Source organism: Cnephaeus nilssonii, assembly GCF_951640355.1.
Source record: "Cnephaeus nilssonii genome assembly, chromosome: 6".
Lineage (NCBI taxonomy): Eukaryota > Metazoa > Chordata > Mammalia > Chiroptera > Vespertilionidae > Cnephaeus > Cnephaeus nilssonii.
In genome coordinates, this window is record NC_137077.1 from 65,077,389 (window position 1) to 65,095,225 (window position 17,837).

Genomic DNA, 17,837 nt, shown 5'->3' on the forward strand with positions numbered 1-17,837 from the left:
CAAAACGGGCACCAACGTGGGGAGACACTCAGAGTGTCTTTCCCTAACTCTTTACTAACGGGGTTAGCCCTGCAACAGAGCCACCGTTCGGCAAAACTCTGAGAGAGACAAGGGGATCTGAATTCAGTGCCCTTCCCCCTCTTTTCTGGGCCACTCTCCTTTCCCCTCTTACTTTGTAACCCAGACTCCCCTGGCAGGCAGCACCGCCCTTCATAGTGTCCCACAGAGAGCCCAGGGCTTCAAAAGGATACTTCCTACCTCCCCCACGTCAAAATCTTATTTCTGTAGTGCTGAGCCCTGAGGTGTTAGCTCTGGAATAAAGCAGTTCCTCACTAGATTGCGAAGGATTGGGGATGGCCACATGGGTCTGCCTGCGGAGGGCAGCTCCCTACGGGCTCTGCAGAGCTGCTCCTGCTCCACGGGCTCAGCGCTAACAGCACCCCTTTCCTGGTAATCGGGTCATTCCAGGGACCCGAGAGTCGGCAGAGTCACAAAGCAAATTCAAGACCAAACTCAGCCGAAAGCCAATTCTATCAAACCTAGTGTGCTGACTACCCTGACTAGGTGTGGGAGCCCCAAGTATTGGGAAATGGGTACGTGTTTCTGTGAGAGTGCCAAAGACCAGCTAAGGTATGTATGTTTAATTTCACCAAACCGCTTGGTATCTCTCAAATTGAAAAGTGTGAGTGTAGCATTATCCAGCTTTCAGATCCAAGAACAAAACAAAAAGCACCCAAGAACAAGCCATGTTGCCTTTTTCTTCCTGATGAACTTAGAGGACACAGCAGTAAAAATATTACAGATAACTCACACTATTGGAAAAATACTTTCTGTGTCTCAGGGCCCTGGGAACACTCTGACTGTCATAACAATTCAGACCTTTTGAGGAGATAATCCTGGAATTTGGGGGACAGAGACGCAGTATAGTTACTGACAACCCCAAGAAGTCATTCCTTTGCAAATAACATTAGACAAACCTTTCCAATATTTTTTTTCCTATTCACAATTTTTATTTTATTGCTAAAAAAGTTAGGTTTTAGGAAAACTTAATATTCAGTCTCTGTGCAGTCTCCACGGTCAGTCCTCAGTTATCAGGGTTCTCTCCAGCTAGTCTTCAATGGACTATTCAGGATAATTTTTCTGTAGTTTAGTTGGAATTCCAGTTTGGTCCCGGGAGCATATTAGGGCAGCATCCATTCGCTCTACAGCCATTTTAGAAAAACCTCTAATATTTTAAAAACAGGTAACAATCAGGAAGAATATGGAAAATATTTTTAAAGTAGATATTGGAATTGAGATGAGATGGCTCCTATTAAAATTTAAAGCATAGAGCCTGGCCGGTGTGGCTCAGTGGTTGAGCATTGAACTATGAACCAAAAGGTCACAGTTCAATTCCCTGTCAGGGCACATGCCTGGGTTGCAGGCTCGATCCCCAGTAGGGGGCATGCAGGAGGCAGCTGGTCGATGATTATCACTCATCATTGATGTTTCTATGTCTCTCTCCCTCTCCCTTTTTTGTCTGAAATAAATAAAAATGTATTTTTTAAAAAATTAAAAATAAATAATATATTTAAAAGAATTTAAAGCACATGGAGGAGGCATCCCCTTAGAATTCAGAATAAAGCCTATTGTCTAAAATCTATTCGTTGTTGTTGTGGGTTTTTTTAAAGCTTTAAAGACTTGCAGGCGTCCTCAAACTATGGCCCACGGGCCACATGCGGGTGTTTTTGCCGTTTTGTTTTTTTACTTCAAAATAAGATATGTGTAGTGTGCATAGGAATTTGTTCATAGTTTTTTTAAAACTATAGTCCGGCCCTCCAACAGTCTGAGGGACAGTGAACTGGCCCCCTGTTTAAAAAGTTTGAGGGCCCCTGCTTTAGAGTCTATCTTTGAGAACTAAATCCAAAGTAAATCTAGCAGAAGGGTTATATGGTAAATACACAAATGTTGGAAATGAGGCTTTGTGTGTGTGTGTGTGTGTGTGTGTGTGTGTGTGTGTGTGTGTTTTGTCCTTAGAAGTAATTATGTACATAAAGAGGATTGACCACTAAAAGAACATGGATTTGATCTTACTACTATTAAAACTATCTGTGGAATATTTTAGCTTCCTCCTATAGTGTGTGTGTGTGTGTGTGTGTGTGTGTGTGTGTGTGTGTGTAACTAATGTACTGTGAAGCGAGTGGGAATTTTAAAATGTTTATGTGTCTTTATTGTCCTCCATTAAAAAGTCATAGTCACTCAGTTCCCACAGCAAACTTTCATTCTGAGACGTGCGTAAATAAACATATAACAAATTACCATTAGGGAGCAATTTACTATGTTATCTACTGTTTCTTTTCAGAAAAGAGGATAGAGACTACAAATATAAGAGATTTAGATGAGAGCTCCAAGTTATCTCAGGGAAATTTTTTTAATGAGTAAACTATGGATCCATATTTTTGTCCCCACAAACTTCTTACTTTAATAGTTATACTTAGCTGGTGAAGAAAATTAATATGAACTAGCAAAAAGGTCTCACATAATTGAGATGTACAGTTTTTAGCCATTGCCAGATCAAGGGGCTTAAAAACTGTCATTGGGACTCAATCTGTCTGTCTTTCCCACTGATGGCTCTGCTTTTCCTCTTGGCTGGTTTTGCTCGCAGGCAGACTTTCCCTTTATGATGCCCAGGTGGCCACGAGCAGCTCCAAACTGACATCTCCACCAGCACAACAACCCTAAAGGAAAAAGCAATTCTATTTTCAACTATAAAACTCCAGGATTGAGTCTTATTAAATCATTATGGAACCATTAAACACATCACTCTATTCATCGGGGAATTACTGCAATGACCAAGGTATGATACACACTGAATGGCTTTTTCATGAAACTAGAAAGTTAAATGCTAGTCCTTGTTATGTGGCAGCACACAGCTAGTTAATTGTCTGTTGACTCTTGGAATTCAGATAGTACACTTAATAAGACTGCACATTCAGACACTTAGAAGGACAAATCTGGATGTCAGAATGTGTTGACTCGACTTGGAGCTTCAAGGAGGTTCCTCCAAGAAGGTGACATTTCTAACTGAACTAGAAATGGAGAGAAGCACATACACTTTTGCTCAAAAGGCTGTTTCTTCCTAATATCCAATATGAATGACAGTCTAGTTATCTGGAGATGTATAGGATTGGAAAATATAAATTCTCTCTTCTACACTAGTGCTAGTGCCAGGAAAAGCGTGAAGGAAAAAACAACTTGGTCACAATTTTGGAGAAAATCTGATTTCCCAGGACCTTCCCAAACATCTAATTTTTTTTTTTGATGGAGTAAATATATGATTGAGAAGTTGGAAAATATTGTGTAGATGACTATGGCTCCCCAAAGATGTCCCCATCTTAGTTCCCAGAACCTGTGAATAAGTTACCTTAAATGGTGATGGGGACTTTGCAAGTGTGATTAAAGTAAGGGTCTTCAAATGAGATTATCTTGGATTATCCAGGGTCCTTAGAAGAAGGAGACGGGAGGGTCAAAGTGAGAGAGATGTGACAACAGAGACAGAGGTTGGAGTAATGTTGTGTTTGTAAGACAAAAGTGCAAAATTCAACATCTTTGCGAAAATTTAAAGTTTAGTTGACAAGAGGTAGGATATGGAAACAGGATGAAAAGTGAAAAAAATCGCTGCATTCATACCATCATCTTAAAAAGGGGGGAGAGTTACAAGATATTATTGAGAATTGATGGAACAAGAAATAGTGGGTTGTACATATGCATTAGAGTTATAAAAATGTACAGTAGAATAACTACAAATAATATAAATATAGAACATGGAGGACAGAAAGATAGGAATAATATAAATGAGCTAAATTCTCATTTTTCTCCTCAAGTTATAACTCATTTTAAACTTATCTATTTATCAGCAAGCACTGTTTGGTTAAGCAGCTACTATGCAAAAGAACTCAAGTCAGAGCTGGTTAAAACAGTTGCGTTGTGATAAAGGACAAAAGGTGAGATCAGAAGGGGGGAAGCTTCACTGGTGGATTCTACCTGCATTTCCAGGAGAAAAAGTGGAAATCCCACAGAGCATAGAAAAGTAAACACAACTCTTCTTATGAGGCCACATTATCCTGATACCGAAATCACATAGACATTACAAGAAGAAAGGAGTAAACGTTTGAAACAAAATATTATGAGATTTCATCTAGTAATGTATAAAAACCTCAGTACATCCCAGTGTTTGTTCTAGGAGTGAAAGGTTAATTTAATATTCAAAAGTCAATGAATGTAATTCACCAAATTAAAGTAGAAAAAGTGTATGGTCATCACACTAGGTGCTGAATAAGCATTTGACAAAATTCCAGCACTGTCATGATAATCTACGGAAAACCTAAAGCTAGCATCATACTTCATAGTGAAAGACTACACACTTTCCCCCTGTAATTGAGAAAAAGCAGAGGTGTTTATTCTCATCACCTGTATTCTGTATAACAAGGCAAAATAGAGCAAGAAAAAAAACCACCATACAGGCTGGAAATGAAAACCTTTTCCCCTGACATTCATAATTGTTTATATAGAAAATCCAGAATAATTTACCAAAAAAAGTTATTAAATATCCTCAGGTGAGGTCTAACAAAAATTAATCTTTGTAGTCTTTGGTAGGAAAACAAGGCAGTAATTCTAGAACTCAGGTAAACTTCACTTGACACTAAGTTTCATGACAGAACGAACTAATTCTGTCTTGTTCACCAAGTGTTTGGTACAGAATTTAACCTATTAGGAGTCTATATTTTCTGATTAGATGAACTAAGCAGAAATGTGAATACAAAAGAAGGGGAGAAGCCTAGTTTTGAAAATCAAGACCCTAACTCAGTAAATATTCTCTATCTGCCAGCATCTCCTTGTAAGAGAATCTACCCATGCCACCAAACCTCTTCCCACATAAAAACTCAGCAACAGAATTGGCTACATAATTTCAGGGCCCTCATTTGAAAATTGAGAATTTCATGACCATGACAGCGAAACATTAAAGCAAGTGTGCAAAGCTCTTCTGAGCTAGGACCCTGTGCAATTAATTGCACAGCTCGAACATATTTTACAGTCCTAAAGTAATTCTCTGAGTTTTTCACTTCTTGCTTTTATTTGGCCTTTATAACAGACAAAGAAAGTTGACAGGTAAGCGAGTACATGGTGGCAAGGTAAGTGATATCATAAGGAGGTTCTGATTTACTTTAGTTTTTTAAAGCTGATTCATTAATTGCCTCACCAGGTTGATTAATATTTATGTCTCAAGGGAGATCACTTTCTCTAGTTTTTTGGAAGACAGTTTACCAGCTTTACTAGTCCTAATGTCAGGATGTAATGCACCTGTTTAGTTCTCCTAAGCAAATTTCTCTGTAAAAATGAGCTCAGAATATTGCTTTAATCGCCTTCAAAATATTTTTAAACTTGAGTGATGATGTGCTATTAAAGAAAAATCTTCTTGTTTGGTCTGATTTAATTAAGTCAGAAGTCCCATTTTATTATTTAGATATGTAATCTTAGAATACAACCATTTTGGTTTATTATCAATTTGAACTGTCTTTAACATTTTTACTGTTAAAGAACCTGCCTGCCCTGGCTGGTATAGCTCAGTTGATTGGAGCATCGTCCCATACACCAAAGGGTCGTGGGTTTGATTCATGGTCAGGGCACATATTCAGGTTGCGTGCTCGATCCCCAGTTGGGGGCGGGCAGGAGGCAGCCAATCAGTGATTCTCTCTCATCATTGATGTTTCTATCTTTCTCTCTCCCTTCCTCTCAGAAATCAATAAAAATATATTTAAAATTTTTTTTGAGGATTTGTTTGCAAAAACACTATTTAAAAAAATAAAACCTATGTGGAGGTTTGACTAACAGGCATAAAAATACATCAAGTAATAAGAATAAATATTCACAGCAAATTACAAATAACAATCCCACTTCACTGGGTATCAATAAAATTGAATAATGAGGATAGATTCTTTATCCTCCTTGGTAAAGTACAATTTTCAAAAAAATAAAACTATGACTCTCAAGAAAATATAAATTTAACACATGGAAAAGATTTTTATTTAACTCATTAACTAATGAGAGAACCAGTAAGATGTTATGGCAAAGTCAAAAAGCATTTAGGAAGCTGGGGTATTTATAGGAAATTTAACAGAGAGATGTTAAGATAAGATTAATGAATTAGATATAAACTGGTAATGACTGATAGGCCATAAATCTAGAATTATCAGGCTCCAGCACCATTTCGACCTCACAAAGTCTTTGAATTACCTAAGTTTGGGCCTTTAATCAATAGTGAGCATTACTAGGAACTAAGTTCATTCCCTACACAATTTTGTTGTTGTTGTTGTCGTTGACAGTATTACAGATGTAATTTTCTCCAGTTTCGCCCCCCTCCACCCAACCCAGCCCCACCTGAGGCCTTCCCCACATGATTGTCTGTGTCCATGGGTTATGCATATATGCATATACGTTCTTTGATTAATCTCTTCCTGTTCCCTCCTACACACTCCCACTGAGATCTGTTATTCTGTCCCATGCACCCATGCCTCTGGACCTATTTTGTCAGTTTTGTGAGTTCTTTGTATATTTGGGAAATTGAACCCTTATCAGATGTATCATTGGTGAATATGTTTTCCCATAAATAGGTTGCCTTTTCATTTTGTTGATGGTTTCTTTTGCTGTGCCCCTATACAATTCTTGAGTGGCCTTTACCCTTGTTTTATATTGGAAGACATACTGCCTGTGTGTGTGTGTGTCTGTGTCTGTATGTGTGTGTGTGCGCGCGCCTTATTTCAAAGTTTTGGGTAATATTTCTGACATGTTTTTTCATTATTTAGCCTCTCTACAAGATCATAATCTAGGTGGGTCCTGAGGAAAGAGTGAAGATAGGCAATATATGAATTATTTTTTAATCTTCATTGTTGAGAGTATTATAGATGTCTCCCTTTATCTCCCCCATTGCCTCCCTCCACCCAGTTCCCACCCCACCTCAGGCCTTCACTACCCTATTATCTGTGTCCATAGGTAATGCATATATGCATATAAGATCTTAGGTTAATCTCTCCCTGTACCATATTCCCCCCTTCCCTCTGAGATTCCTCAGTCTGTTACATGTTTCCATGCCTGTGGTTCTATTTTATTCATCAGTTTATTTTGTTCATTAGCTTCCTTGTTCATTTATTTTGATTTTAGATTCAATTATTGATAGATATGTATTTACTGCCATTTTATTGTTCATACTTTCTCCTCCTCCTCCTCCTCCTCCTCCTCCTCCTCCTCCTCCTCCTCCTCCTCCTCCTCCTCCTCCTTCTTCTTCTTCTTCTTCTTCTTCTTCTTCTTCTTCTTCTTCTTCTTCTTCTTCTTCTTCTTCTTCATCTTCTTTTCTTCTCCTCCTCCTCCTTCCTCTTCATAAAGAATGCCCTTCAACATTTCATGTAATACTGGTTTGGTGGTGATGAACTCCTTTCGTTTTTTCTTATCTGTGAAGCTCTTTATCTGACCTTCAATTCTAAATGATAGCTTTGCTGGGTAGAGTAATCCTGGTTGTAGGTCCTTGCTATTCATTACTTTGAATATTTCTTGCCACTCCATTCTGGCCTGCAAAGTTTCTGTTGAGAAATCAGCTGACAGTTATATGGGTGCTCCCATGTAGATAACTAACTGCTTTTCTCTTGCTGCTTTTAAGATTCTCTCTTTGTCTTTAACCCTTGGCATTTTAATTATGATATGTCTTGGTGTGAGCCTCTTTGGGTTCCTCTTGTTTGGGACTCTGCGCTTCCTGGATTTATAAGACTATTTCTTTCACCAGGTAGGGGAAGTTTTCTGTCATTATTTCTTCAAATAGATTTTCAATATCTTGCTCTCTCTCTTCTCCTTCTGGCACCCCCATAATATGAACTTGATATGCTTGAAGTTACTCCTTACACTATCTTCATTTTTTTCTCTCTCTTCAGATTGGGTGTTTTTCGCTTCCTCATATTCCAAATCATTAATTTGGTTCTTGGAATCCTCTACTCTACTATTGAATCGCAGAAAATTATTCCTTATTTCAGTTAGTGTATGCTTAATTTCTGAAGTTGCCTTGTGTAGTGGTCAGCCTCCCCAATCACTTACCTGGGTACTCTATGTGCACCCCTGTGTGGGCTGTGTGCATTGTCTTGTTGTAGTTGAGCCTTGATTGCTGTTGGCATCACTGGGAGTAGTTGACCTTTAAGCCAATTGTCTGTGAGGACAAGCTGTGACTACAGTGGAGAGCTCCTGTGCAGAAGATACCCCAATGGAGCAGGACTTGCTTCAGTGGGGCTTTGGTGCTCACTGAGTCTGCCCCCTTGAGTGTGTACTTTGTGGATGTGTAGAGTTGTAATCTGGTATGGTCTGAAGCTGTCCTATGGGTGCACTGGCTCTGGGGCCTCCCGGGAAGTGCAAAGTCAGCACTACCTGGGGCCATTCAGCAAGAGCTACTGAGCCATCTGCAGATGGCTGCTTTTTGTATTGGGCTTATTAGTGCCCAGGTGAGGCCAAGCTGTAAAGCAAGGCAGGCTGGTGCTAGTTCTGGGTCTTGGGTCTCATATTGATAGGTATGGGCCATGCTGCTTGTTTAAGAGATTTTAGGAAAGTCTGAAGCCTGAGCCAGAACAGTCATTCATATGGAAAAACCACTGCAAACTGCTTGGGTGGGGCTGCAAGTTGGATGGGAGAGGGTCTAAGGGAATTACCAGGGTGGAGTGAACAGTGTGAGCCCTGCTGATGGAAACTCAGAGATGGCTGCCAGTCAGCCCTGGGAAGAGAGAGGCCCCAGCACAGGAACAATGACCCCTGTGAGCACCTCCATCTGGGAGTAAGCCACACCCGAGTTCCTGACCTGATGCCAAACAATCCAGTTTCTCTCTGTATGTTCCTGGTTCCCCCAATGCCACCACCCAGCACTGGAGTTCAGAGGGAGCGGGACTGTGTAAGTTTGTGCACTGGCCCTTTAAGAGGGACTGCCTGAGTCTCCAGCAGCCTCCACATCATTCAGTCACAATCCCGCTAGTTTTTTTACAGCCTGAAGTTATGGGGACTTCTCTTCTAGCTCTGGGACCCTGGGCTGGGGGTTTGGTGAGGAGCTGGGACCTCTCGCTCCTCACAGGAGGCCTGTGCCCCAGAGATATCCCTCCTGATTAAAAACATGCCACACATAATGTCTAGTCAGTCTGTTCCGCCCCTCCGCCCCTCCTACTAGTCTCTATATACTTTCTTCTTTACTCCTCTAGTTGTAGAATGGGAATACATAAAAATTTAACCAAGCTGCTAAGATTATTCTCATGATGAAGGCTGAGGCATGAGGAAAGACTCCATTCTTGTTCTAACTAGCCTGGGAACTTAAACTGTACTTTGAACTTTCCAGTCCTGTGTGCATGCCTGAATATACATCTAAACCTCCAGATAACCCTCTAATTGCCTCCTGAAGGGCTTCATATACAAACCACAAAACATCACCACCAGATATGACCAGACTCCTGGCACCCATCTTCTGGACCCCCTGACATCCATCATCCAAGCTGGCTGGCATCAGACTGATAACCATCCTGGACCAATCCTAGGCCTAAGAATGCAGGACTAATAATTCTCAAAAAGGTATTCTTTATTATAGGAACTTTTAACTTTTTTTCTTCTTTAGGACACTTATGAGTATTTACCTAGTTGTGTTTCCTATTTACAAACACTAAAACCCTTGAGTAAATCTTTATCAGTGTTAGTCAAAGTCTCCCAATTCTTTTTGAGTTTGTTTGACAGTCCTAACCAGTCCATAGGTCAAGATGAATATTCTAATTGATCAAGAGTTTTTATTCTCTCTGCCTGCTTTATTTAATAGTCATTAAAAATACAATAACTTTTAAACCCAGATACATAGGTTTTTGTCAAATGTATTTTCTAATGCTCTAGGTTTTCTGCTATTTCATTTTACACAAATCCATAGAATTAAGGAAATGTTGGGAATGTGCCCATTATTTTTGGAACACTTTTTCTGGAAAATATCTGAGTGCCTTCTGCAATTGTATTTGGGGTAACTCTAAACCTCTCACTAGCTGGAGGAAGCGTGGAGAAAATATCTTTCAGGCTAACCTCTAACTGAAAGACTTTCTCACATTACTCAAAATCCATCTCCTCTGTGGTTACTTCTTGTCTTTCACTTTATATGTTCCCTTCCTACTTTATTTATTTGCTTTTTTCCAAGTACAACCCAAGAAGATCTGGGCAGTTTTCTAGAATTTTGATGGTCACCTATTTTATAGCCTCTTACATATAACTCATTTTAAAAAGGAAGACGCAGAGTGCTATTAAATAAAACTATAACTCAATCTGGAATCCCTCTCAGCCCCAAATGAAAGACTAGTAGAAATTTGAAAAGCAGTGAAAGAATCATTCTCACCTTGGCTATTGTGAATAATGCTGCAATAAACATGAGCATGCACATATCTTGTTTTTCTTTTTCAATCACAGTTGACATCAATATTATATTATATTAGTTTCAGGTGTAAAGCATAGTGGTTTGGTTGGACATTTATATAAATTATGTAGTGATCCCTCTGATAAATGTTGCACCCAACTGACCATCTATAGTTATTACAATATTATTGACTATATTCCTTAAACTGTACTTTATATTCCTGTTACTATTTTGTAACTGTCAATTTGTACTTCTTAACTTCTTTATCTTTATTATCCATCCCCAACCCCCCCCCCCATATTTGGGTGCTAATTATTGCTACAATGAATAACATATTACAATATATTAATGTATCAAATTAACAAGTTGAAGACCTTAAATTTATATGTTACATGTCAAATATATTTCAATTTTTTAAATGTACAAATATCCACTTTGTATTACATACCTAAATGTAAATGAAGTAGTTTAGCTTATGAACATTCTTTAATGCAAGAGATTTATAAAGATAGGCATTGCTTAATCATATAGTACTCTTTTCTTCCCAAAGTAATGACAGATTAGATTCCTAGATATATAAATTATAGGAGTACATCATCCTCTTTGTCACTCAGCATTTAGATATTCCTCTCTGCATTTCTTTTAACACAGCCCAAACCTTGAGCAACCTCTAAGAAAACACATCAATGTAGAAAATCCATATGTACCTGTTTGAAATGCATGCTATAGTAAATGTGTTGGGTGTGGTGCTGGCAGAGCTTAGTTTTGCAAAACATATACTTAGTCCAATGACATACACAGTATTACTTCATAAGTCTATAAATCTGATAACATCTGCCCTCACTATCTATTCCTAGTCTTCTGGGAATTCCAGCTCACTTTATCAGAATAAAACTAAATAGACATTCTGTTCTCATCCCTTCTATCCTAATGAGAAATGTCCTTGTTATTTCTGCAACTTATTTGTTTTAAGTAATCAAACTCTGAGGGTCAGGTCAATCTTAAAGTCAAAACCAATGGGGAAGACAGTACCTTCAAAACTAAGGTAAAGTGGCCTAAATAATGGCCTTGAGTTCTAGATTGAATAGAAGCACTCAATTCATGATGGAAAAATTCAGATGAACCCTTCTAAGGTAGCATATTTGAGAGCAGGTCATAGGAATTCAAACTGATATAAATCTATATGCATCAATTTACCCTTTTATTTTCTACACTACTTGTTCCACATGAAACCACATGAAAAGACTGTGTTTTATACTGTTGTTTATTTGGTTATTCTTTGTACTTGCAACATGGAACTATTTCGGGCATAACATCTGCCTTAAGTGGTTCCATATAAATTAAAACAATACACAGGACAAATGACACAGAAAAGTTTCACATGCGGAATTTTAAACTTAGGAATATGAAGTAGTTGACCCTCATGTAATCCTGTTAATAAAATGCCAGAAAAATACAAAGCCCTGAGAATAAACATTAGTCACCATGTGGCTTTGGCCTAAAAAAACTGAGCCTAGAGAAAAATGACCTCGCAGGTGGAAAAGCAATACCCTCAAAGTCCATTCAAAATTATTTTGTTTCACCAGATTGATATACATCATGAAACAAAGAGGCCTCAGTGTGATCAGAAAGCTCTACACTGAGAGAATCAAGAGATTCAGATTCTAAGCCACACTCTATTACTGCTAAGAAATTAAAACTTCACTTCTCCAGGCCTCAGTTTTGTTTTTTTTCATCTGTAAATTGAAGGACTTAACTTGGATCATACTTTTCTTAGTATAGCTGTAGAGGCCTAGCTCTAATGTTCCAGAGGTCAACGTTCCCTCAGAATGTCATAATGTTCAAACTATGTCACCCATCTTAACACAGAAAGCTCTTAATCAGGGGTGAGGAATGTCTGGCCCCGGGGGCCATGTAAGGCCCTCAAAAATCATTTGATCTGGCCCTCCCAATGCACTAGGGGTGTGTTAATTAAATGTTTGACCAAATATAGCAGGCTAATTTTAAAGTCAAAAATTTTGTATGGCCCATAAATGACGTTATAAATATCCAAATGGCCCTTGGCAGAAAAAATCTTCCCCATCTCTGCTCTTAATGGATACCCTTCTTCTCATCAAAAACTCCTTTTGCAAAGGGCTCCTACTGGCTGGGGATTGAGAGCATTAAACACCGGCTTTTGTCTTTACCATTTTGTCTAGGCATGCATTTTCTCTGCCCTTATGTGGTACAGTAGCATAGTGGCTTTGGGATCAGGTAGACCTGAGCTGAAATGTCAGCTTTGCCAGTAACTACTTTATAGCCATCTTAAACAAGTCACTTAATTTCTCTAAGATTTTTGTTTCCTCATCAGTAAAATCAGCATATTAATAGTGTCTTTATTATAAGGTTTTGTGAGGAGTAAATGAGATGACACATAAAAAGCCTTTGGTGTGGTACTTGCCACATGTGTTCAATTATTAGTTCCTATTTTGACATGTGCTATGAATTTGTGTGGACATGGGGCTTTTGGCATACACTTCAAGGTGAGCAGAGATTGGTACAGTAAAGTAAGTTAAAGCAAGCATGTCAAACTCGAGGCCCATGGGCCGCATGCCTCGTTTATTTGGCCCGTGTTAGCCTTTGACTTTGACATGCTTGAGTTAAAGGGAGTGAGGTTAGAGGAGGGTGGCAAATGTAAAGCAACATATTTAAGCTTCTAAAAGAAAATCTGCAGACAGAACATTATTTTAAAGGTCTATTTGTAAAGCTAAATTAACAGCTGCTAAAGGAACTCTTGTCTTGTTTTTATTTAGCAAACTGGTGACCAAATGCATGTTCAGAATGAAAAGAATTCTCAGACTAGGCTCAGTAAACCCCAAATTTGGATTATTCCATTAAAAACATCTTCTACAAATGAAAGGAAATACACCAAAATAGTTATAGTGGCCATCTCTGGGTGGTAAGAATATAGGTACTATTTATTTGCTACTTTATATATACTTCATTTATTTCCCAAGTTACTGTTTTCTAAAATAAAGGTATTATTTTACATTCAGAAAATTAATCATTATAAAATATGTAATAGCTGTAGAAAAAATGATCTGGATCTTTCATGGATTTGTATTTCAAAAGTTTTTAGGTTCTCCAGCAGCTGTTTAGTATTTGCACTCCCCCCTTCTCCTCCCCTCCTCCCCCCCACCCCGCGCCCTCCTTAATAATGTAATTATCTACCCCTCTTCTGAGTCTGTAGCATCAAAGTTGCTTCCTCCAAGACTGAAATTCTACGATGATTTTAACACATCAAACACTCCCATTGGAACACAGTAGAAAGATTCAAGTTAGGTGTGAGCTGGAGGTGGGGGAGGAGGGGCACGGGGGGGTGGTGCGGGAAGCAGGCAGAGGAAACAAGATTTCGTTTTAAATGTTTGCACATTTACTTTCTGACATAGACACAGAAATATATACAAACATACACAGAAATGCATACATATACAGGCATGCACATATATACACATACTCTCCCCCACCCCATCTCACTTCCTGTTGCTTTTTATACTGGAAAAGATTTGATCATTGCTAATGACACCCAGCTGTGCCAATTCCTTGGGTTCTTTAACCATGTTTTCCTTTCTTTCAGATGTAATTTCTCTTGTCATCTAAATAGTCTTTCAAAATGAGGCCATCCTGACAGGCCCTGATCTAGCATATGGTTGGCAAATAGCCAATGAGTTCAGGATGCTTAGCCAGACAATTCAGATATCACAGATGTGGCCTCTGCTTAAACGACCCTAAATGGACTCCAGGGCCTAAAAGCTGAAGGCACCCTAAGAGACCAAATTAGAAGTCACAGTTAATGGGAAAGTGCATTAGCTCCCAACCTCTGCCTCTAGAAACAGACATATGTTCAGAATTATTGAAGACTTCTAAGGAAAGTTAGCCTTATATATTCATTCCTTTTAGAGTTAGAGGAGAAATTAGAAACCACGTAGTCCAATCACTTCGTTTTCACACATAAAAAATAAGCGCAGAGATGCTACTAGTAAGTGTTTCACAGAGAGTCATCATGTGTCCTGATACCTGGAGACATAGATCTTCAGCTGCAAGCAACAGAAGCCTCCTGCAAGCAAGAAGGAATGTGCTGGAAGGAAATGCAGTGCACACAGAAATAAAGCCAAGTGCCAAGATCAGAAAGGACAAAACCCAGGCAGCGTCAGTAGTCTCAGGAATAAGAACTGTTCAACTATTTTGTTGTTGTTGTTTATTTGTTTTTTGGTATATTTTTATTTATTTTAGAGAGAGAGGAAGGGAAAGCAATAGGAAGATAGAAACATCAATGAGAAACATCGATTGGCTGCCTTCTGCACGCCCCGTACAAGGGATCAAACTCACACCCTGGGCATGTGCCCTGACCGGGAACAGAACCGGCGACCTCTTGGTTCATGGGTCCATGCTCAACCAATGAACCACACCAGCCAGGCTATTCAACTGTTTTGACAGAGAGGCTTCATAAAACAGGGAGAGCCAGCTGATGTTTTCCCTTATCCCTTCATTCATACTAAAGAGACAGAGAACCAGGAAGAGTCAGATTAACCCTTGGGTCATCTGCCCATTCCTCAGCAGGTACCTTGATTTATAGTCTCATCAACTTTTCATTTAATTGGGGAGAGGAATTTCCACAAAAGGAAATTGCAATACTATTATACTATGTCTCAAAAAAGGAGAATGAATGAAGAAACCTCCTATGTTCACTACACTTATTCAGTGCTCATTATACTATATCAAATTGACTTTAGGTGGAGAGAGCCATGTGCTCATTAAATACCTTCTTCATACTGCTTACAGATTCATACATTTCTAAAATGATTATTGATGTATTCCCCTGACTTTGTCCTATGTCCCTTGTTGACAAGAAAATGCCCTTGAAGGAGGTAATACATTTGTAAATTAGAGTTAATTTAACAGACTCTTCTCGGAAGGAGAAAGGAAAATGCTTTTGAGTACCCTGTGTACCCAAGATGACAGGAAAGTGGAGTAAAAGGAGAGGTCAGGAACACCAAAGAAAAATATTGTCACTTTACATTTTTGTCTAGTTTTTACCCCAAAATCATCAGAAATTCTACCCTCTATAGGTCAATATTAAATTAGTTTAATATTCTTTATAAGCTTATATCTGTTCAGTCCATTTTCTATGCATTTATACATAACTAAAATAGGATTACCTATGTATACCATTTTATAAATTTGATTTTTAAATTACAGTATGTTATCAATGTCTCCTCATCATATTAGAATCATTTTCAAGGATGCATTGTATCCCATTATATGGACGCATTGCATTATTTATTTAATCAATATTTTATTGTTAGATGCTGATTTTTTCCATTTTTTCTTTCTTATTATCACTACAATGAACTTGTGCTACATATCCATGTGCACATATATAATCATTTACCTGAAATAAATTCATAAAGTGGAATTGCTGGGTCAACTCAATGAACACACTTTCAAGGTGTTTGTTTGTTTTTAAGGCTTTTGATACCTGATACCAAATTGTCTTTGTGATCATGCCCATTTCTCCAAACTCCGACCAATAATAACTGGAATAAACAACCGATAGACAAATGTGCCAGTTTGGTAAGTGAAAATGGTACCTCCTTTAAGTTGAATTTCATTGCTCTCTAGTGATGTTGAATAGTCCATGTATTGGTCAGCCATGTTTATTTCTTTTGTGAATTGCCTGCTCAAGTATTTTACCCATGGAGTTCCCATCTTTTTATTATTGATCTGTTAGGTCTTTGAAAGTTAATATGAACCCTTTGTCACATGCAACAAAAATATTTTACAAATTATTTTTAATTCTTAACAAATTATAGCACAATGTAGTTTTTATTTAATTTTTATATGTTTTTATTGATTTGATTGAGAGAGAAAAAGAGAGAGAGAGAGAAACATTGATGGAGAGAAACATCCATTGGCTGCCTCTTACACGCCCCCCAGTCAAGATCGAGGCCGCAACCTGGGCATATGCTCTGACAGGGAATAGAACCAGTGACCTTTTGGTGCACAGGACAACGCTCAACCAACTGAGCCACACTGGCCAGGGCACAACTTAGTTTTTAAATGTAAACATGTTAGAGAACATAAAATAAAAGATAAATTATTTTAATTAGTAATATTTCCACAAGGATTAGAAAATGACACTACAGTGGAGAAATGACATTTGGGAGAACACCAAACATGCATCTGGACCCAACCTACCTTTCCAGACTTCATTTCTGTCATTTCCTCAGCTGTCCTCTCCTGCAACATCTTTCAGGACTCAGCTGTGACCAAAAACCCCTCTGAGAAGTCTCCCCTGATCTTATGTGTTTGTTTGTTTAAATTAATAGATTTTATTTCTCAGAGCAGTTTTAGGTTTACAGATAAAATGAACAGAAGGAACAGAGAGTTCCCATATACTCCATCTCTCCTCTACCCCTTGATCCTTAAAGGCAGAAATAGGCCCTCCCTTCACTGTGTGCTCAGAATAGCATGTACATAATTCAGTATTATACTTGACCCACATGGCAGCTATAACCCATAGTAATCTGTAGATTTCTAGAGAACAGGAGTGATGTTTATTAACCTCTGTTTCCCCAAGCTTTACTAGTAGCACAGTTTCTACCGCATATCATGTATATGATTGCAAAATGGAAAATTTACCTGGCATTTGCCAAGACTAATTTATATATTCTCATTTAACGTAACAACCATGTGTATAGGCTTGGTACTAGTATTAGCTCACATTTTGTGAATGAAGAAATTAAGGCTTAGAAAGCTGAGTGCTTTGCCTAAGGTCAAACATGGCATAACCTGATTCTAATCAAGCCAAATTCTGAGTTGTCAACCCCACCTTTATATTCCCCACCTTAAAACACACACTTACAAATAATTAAATAAATGTTTTTCTGTTTGTTTTTGGTGTTTTCTCTTTATTATCTTTGTTGTTGAAAGTATTACAGATTCCCCCTTTTATTCCCCATTGACCCCTTCCTCCCCGCTCCTGTCCCCTCCCCAGGCCTTCACTGCACTATTGTCTGTGCCCATGGGTTATGCACAAATGCATATAAGTTCTTTGGTTTTTACCCATAAACTGGGGCTAGATAAACACACACACACACACCACCTACATACCTTGTAAGGTGGTTGGGAAAATAGAATGCTTTCTTTTTCCATCTATTTTGTTATTAACATTTTCAATTGGTGAATCTTTATCAGGTCCCTAATATATGTTATAGCCACTATACTAAACATAGGAAATGAATACATGAAAGAAATCAGAATGCTAGGGAGTGAAGCTACCAAAGTCCCAACACACTTAAAATATAATAAATGCTTTTATGGCAGAGAGCTTTATCAACAATGTGAGACAGGAGACTAAGTC

General features: G+C 38.4%; 1 protein-coding gene across 8 annotated transcripts in view; it reads right to left on the reverse strand.

Moving 5' to 3' along the window:
- Positions 1-17,837, reverse strand: part of LOC307101361 (uncharacterized protein) — a 156,169-nt gene that overhangs the window by 48,913 nt on the left and 89,419 nt on the right. For 2 of the 8 annotated variants that reach the window (XM_079774221.1, XM_079774220.1), the window contains exon 3: positions 2,189-2,717. The exons of the other annotated variants lie outside the window; for them this stretch is intronic. In XM_079774221.1, the coding sequence (XP_079630347.1) occupies positions 2,658-2,717 (60 nt within the window). In that variant the 3' untranslated portion in view covers positions 2,189-2,657. Of the gene's footprint in view, positions 1-2,188; positions 2,718-17,837 lie in introns of those variants that run through there. 8 annotated transcript variants of the gene reach the window in all.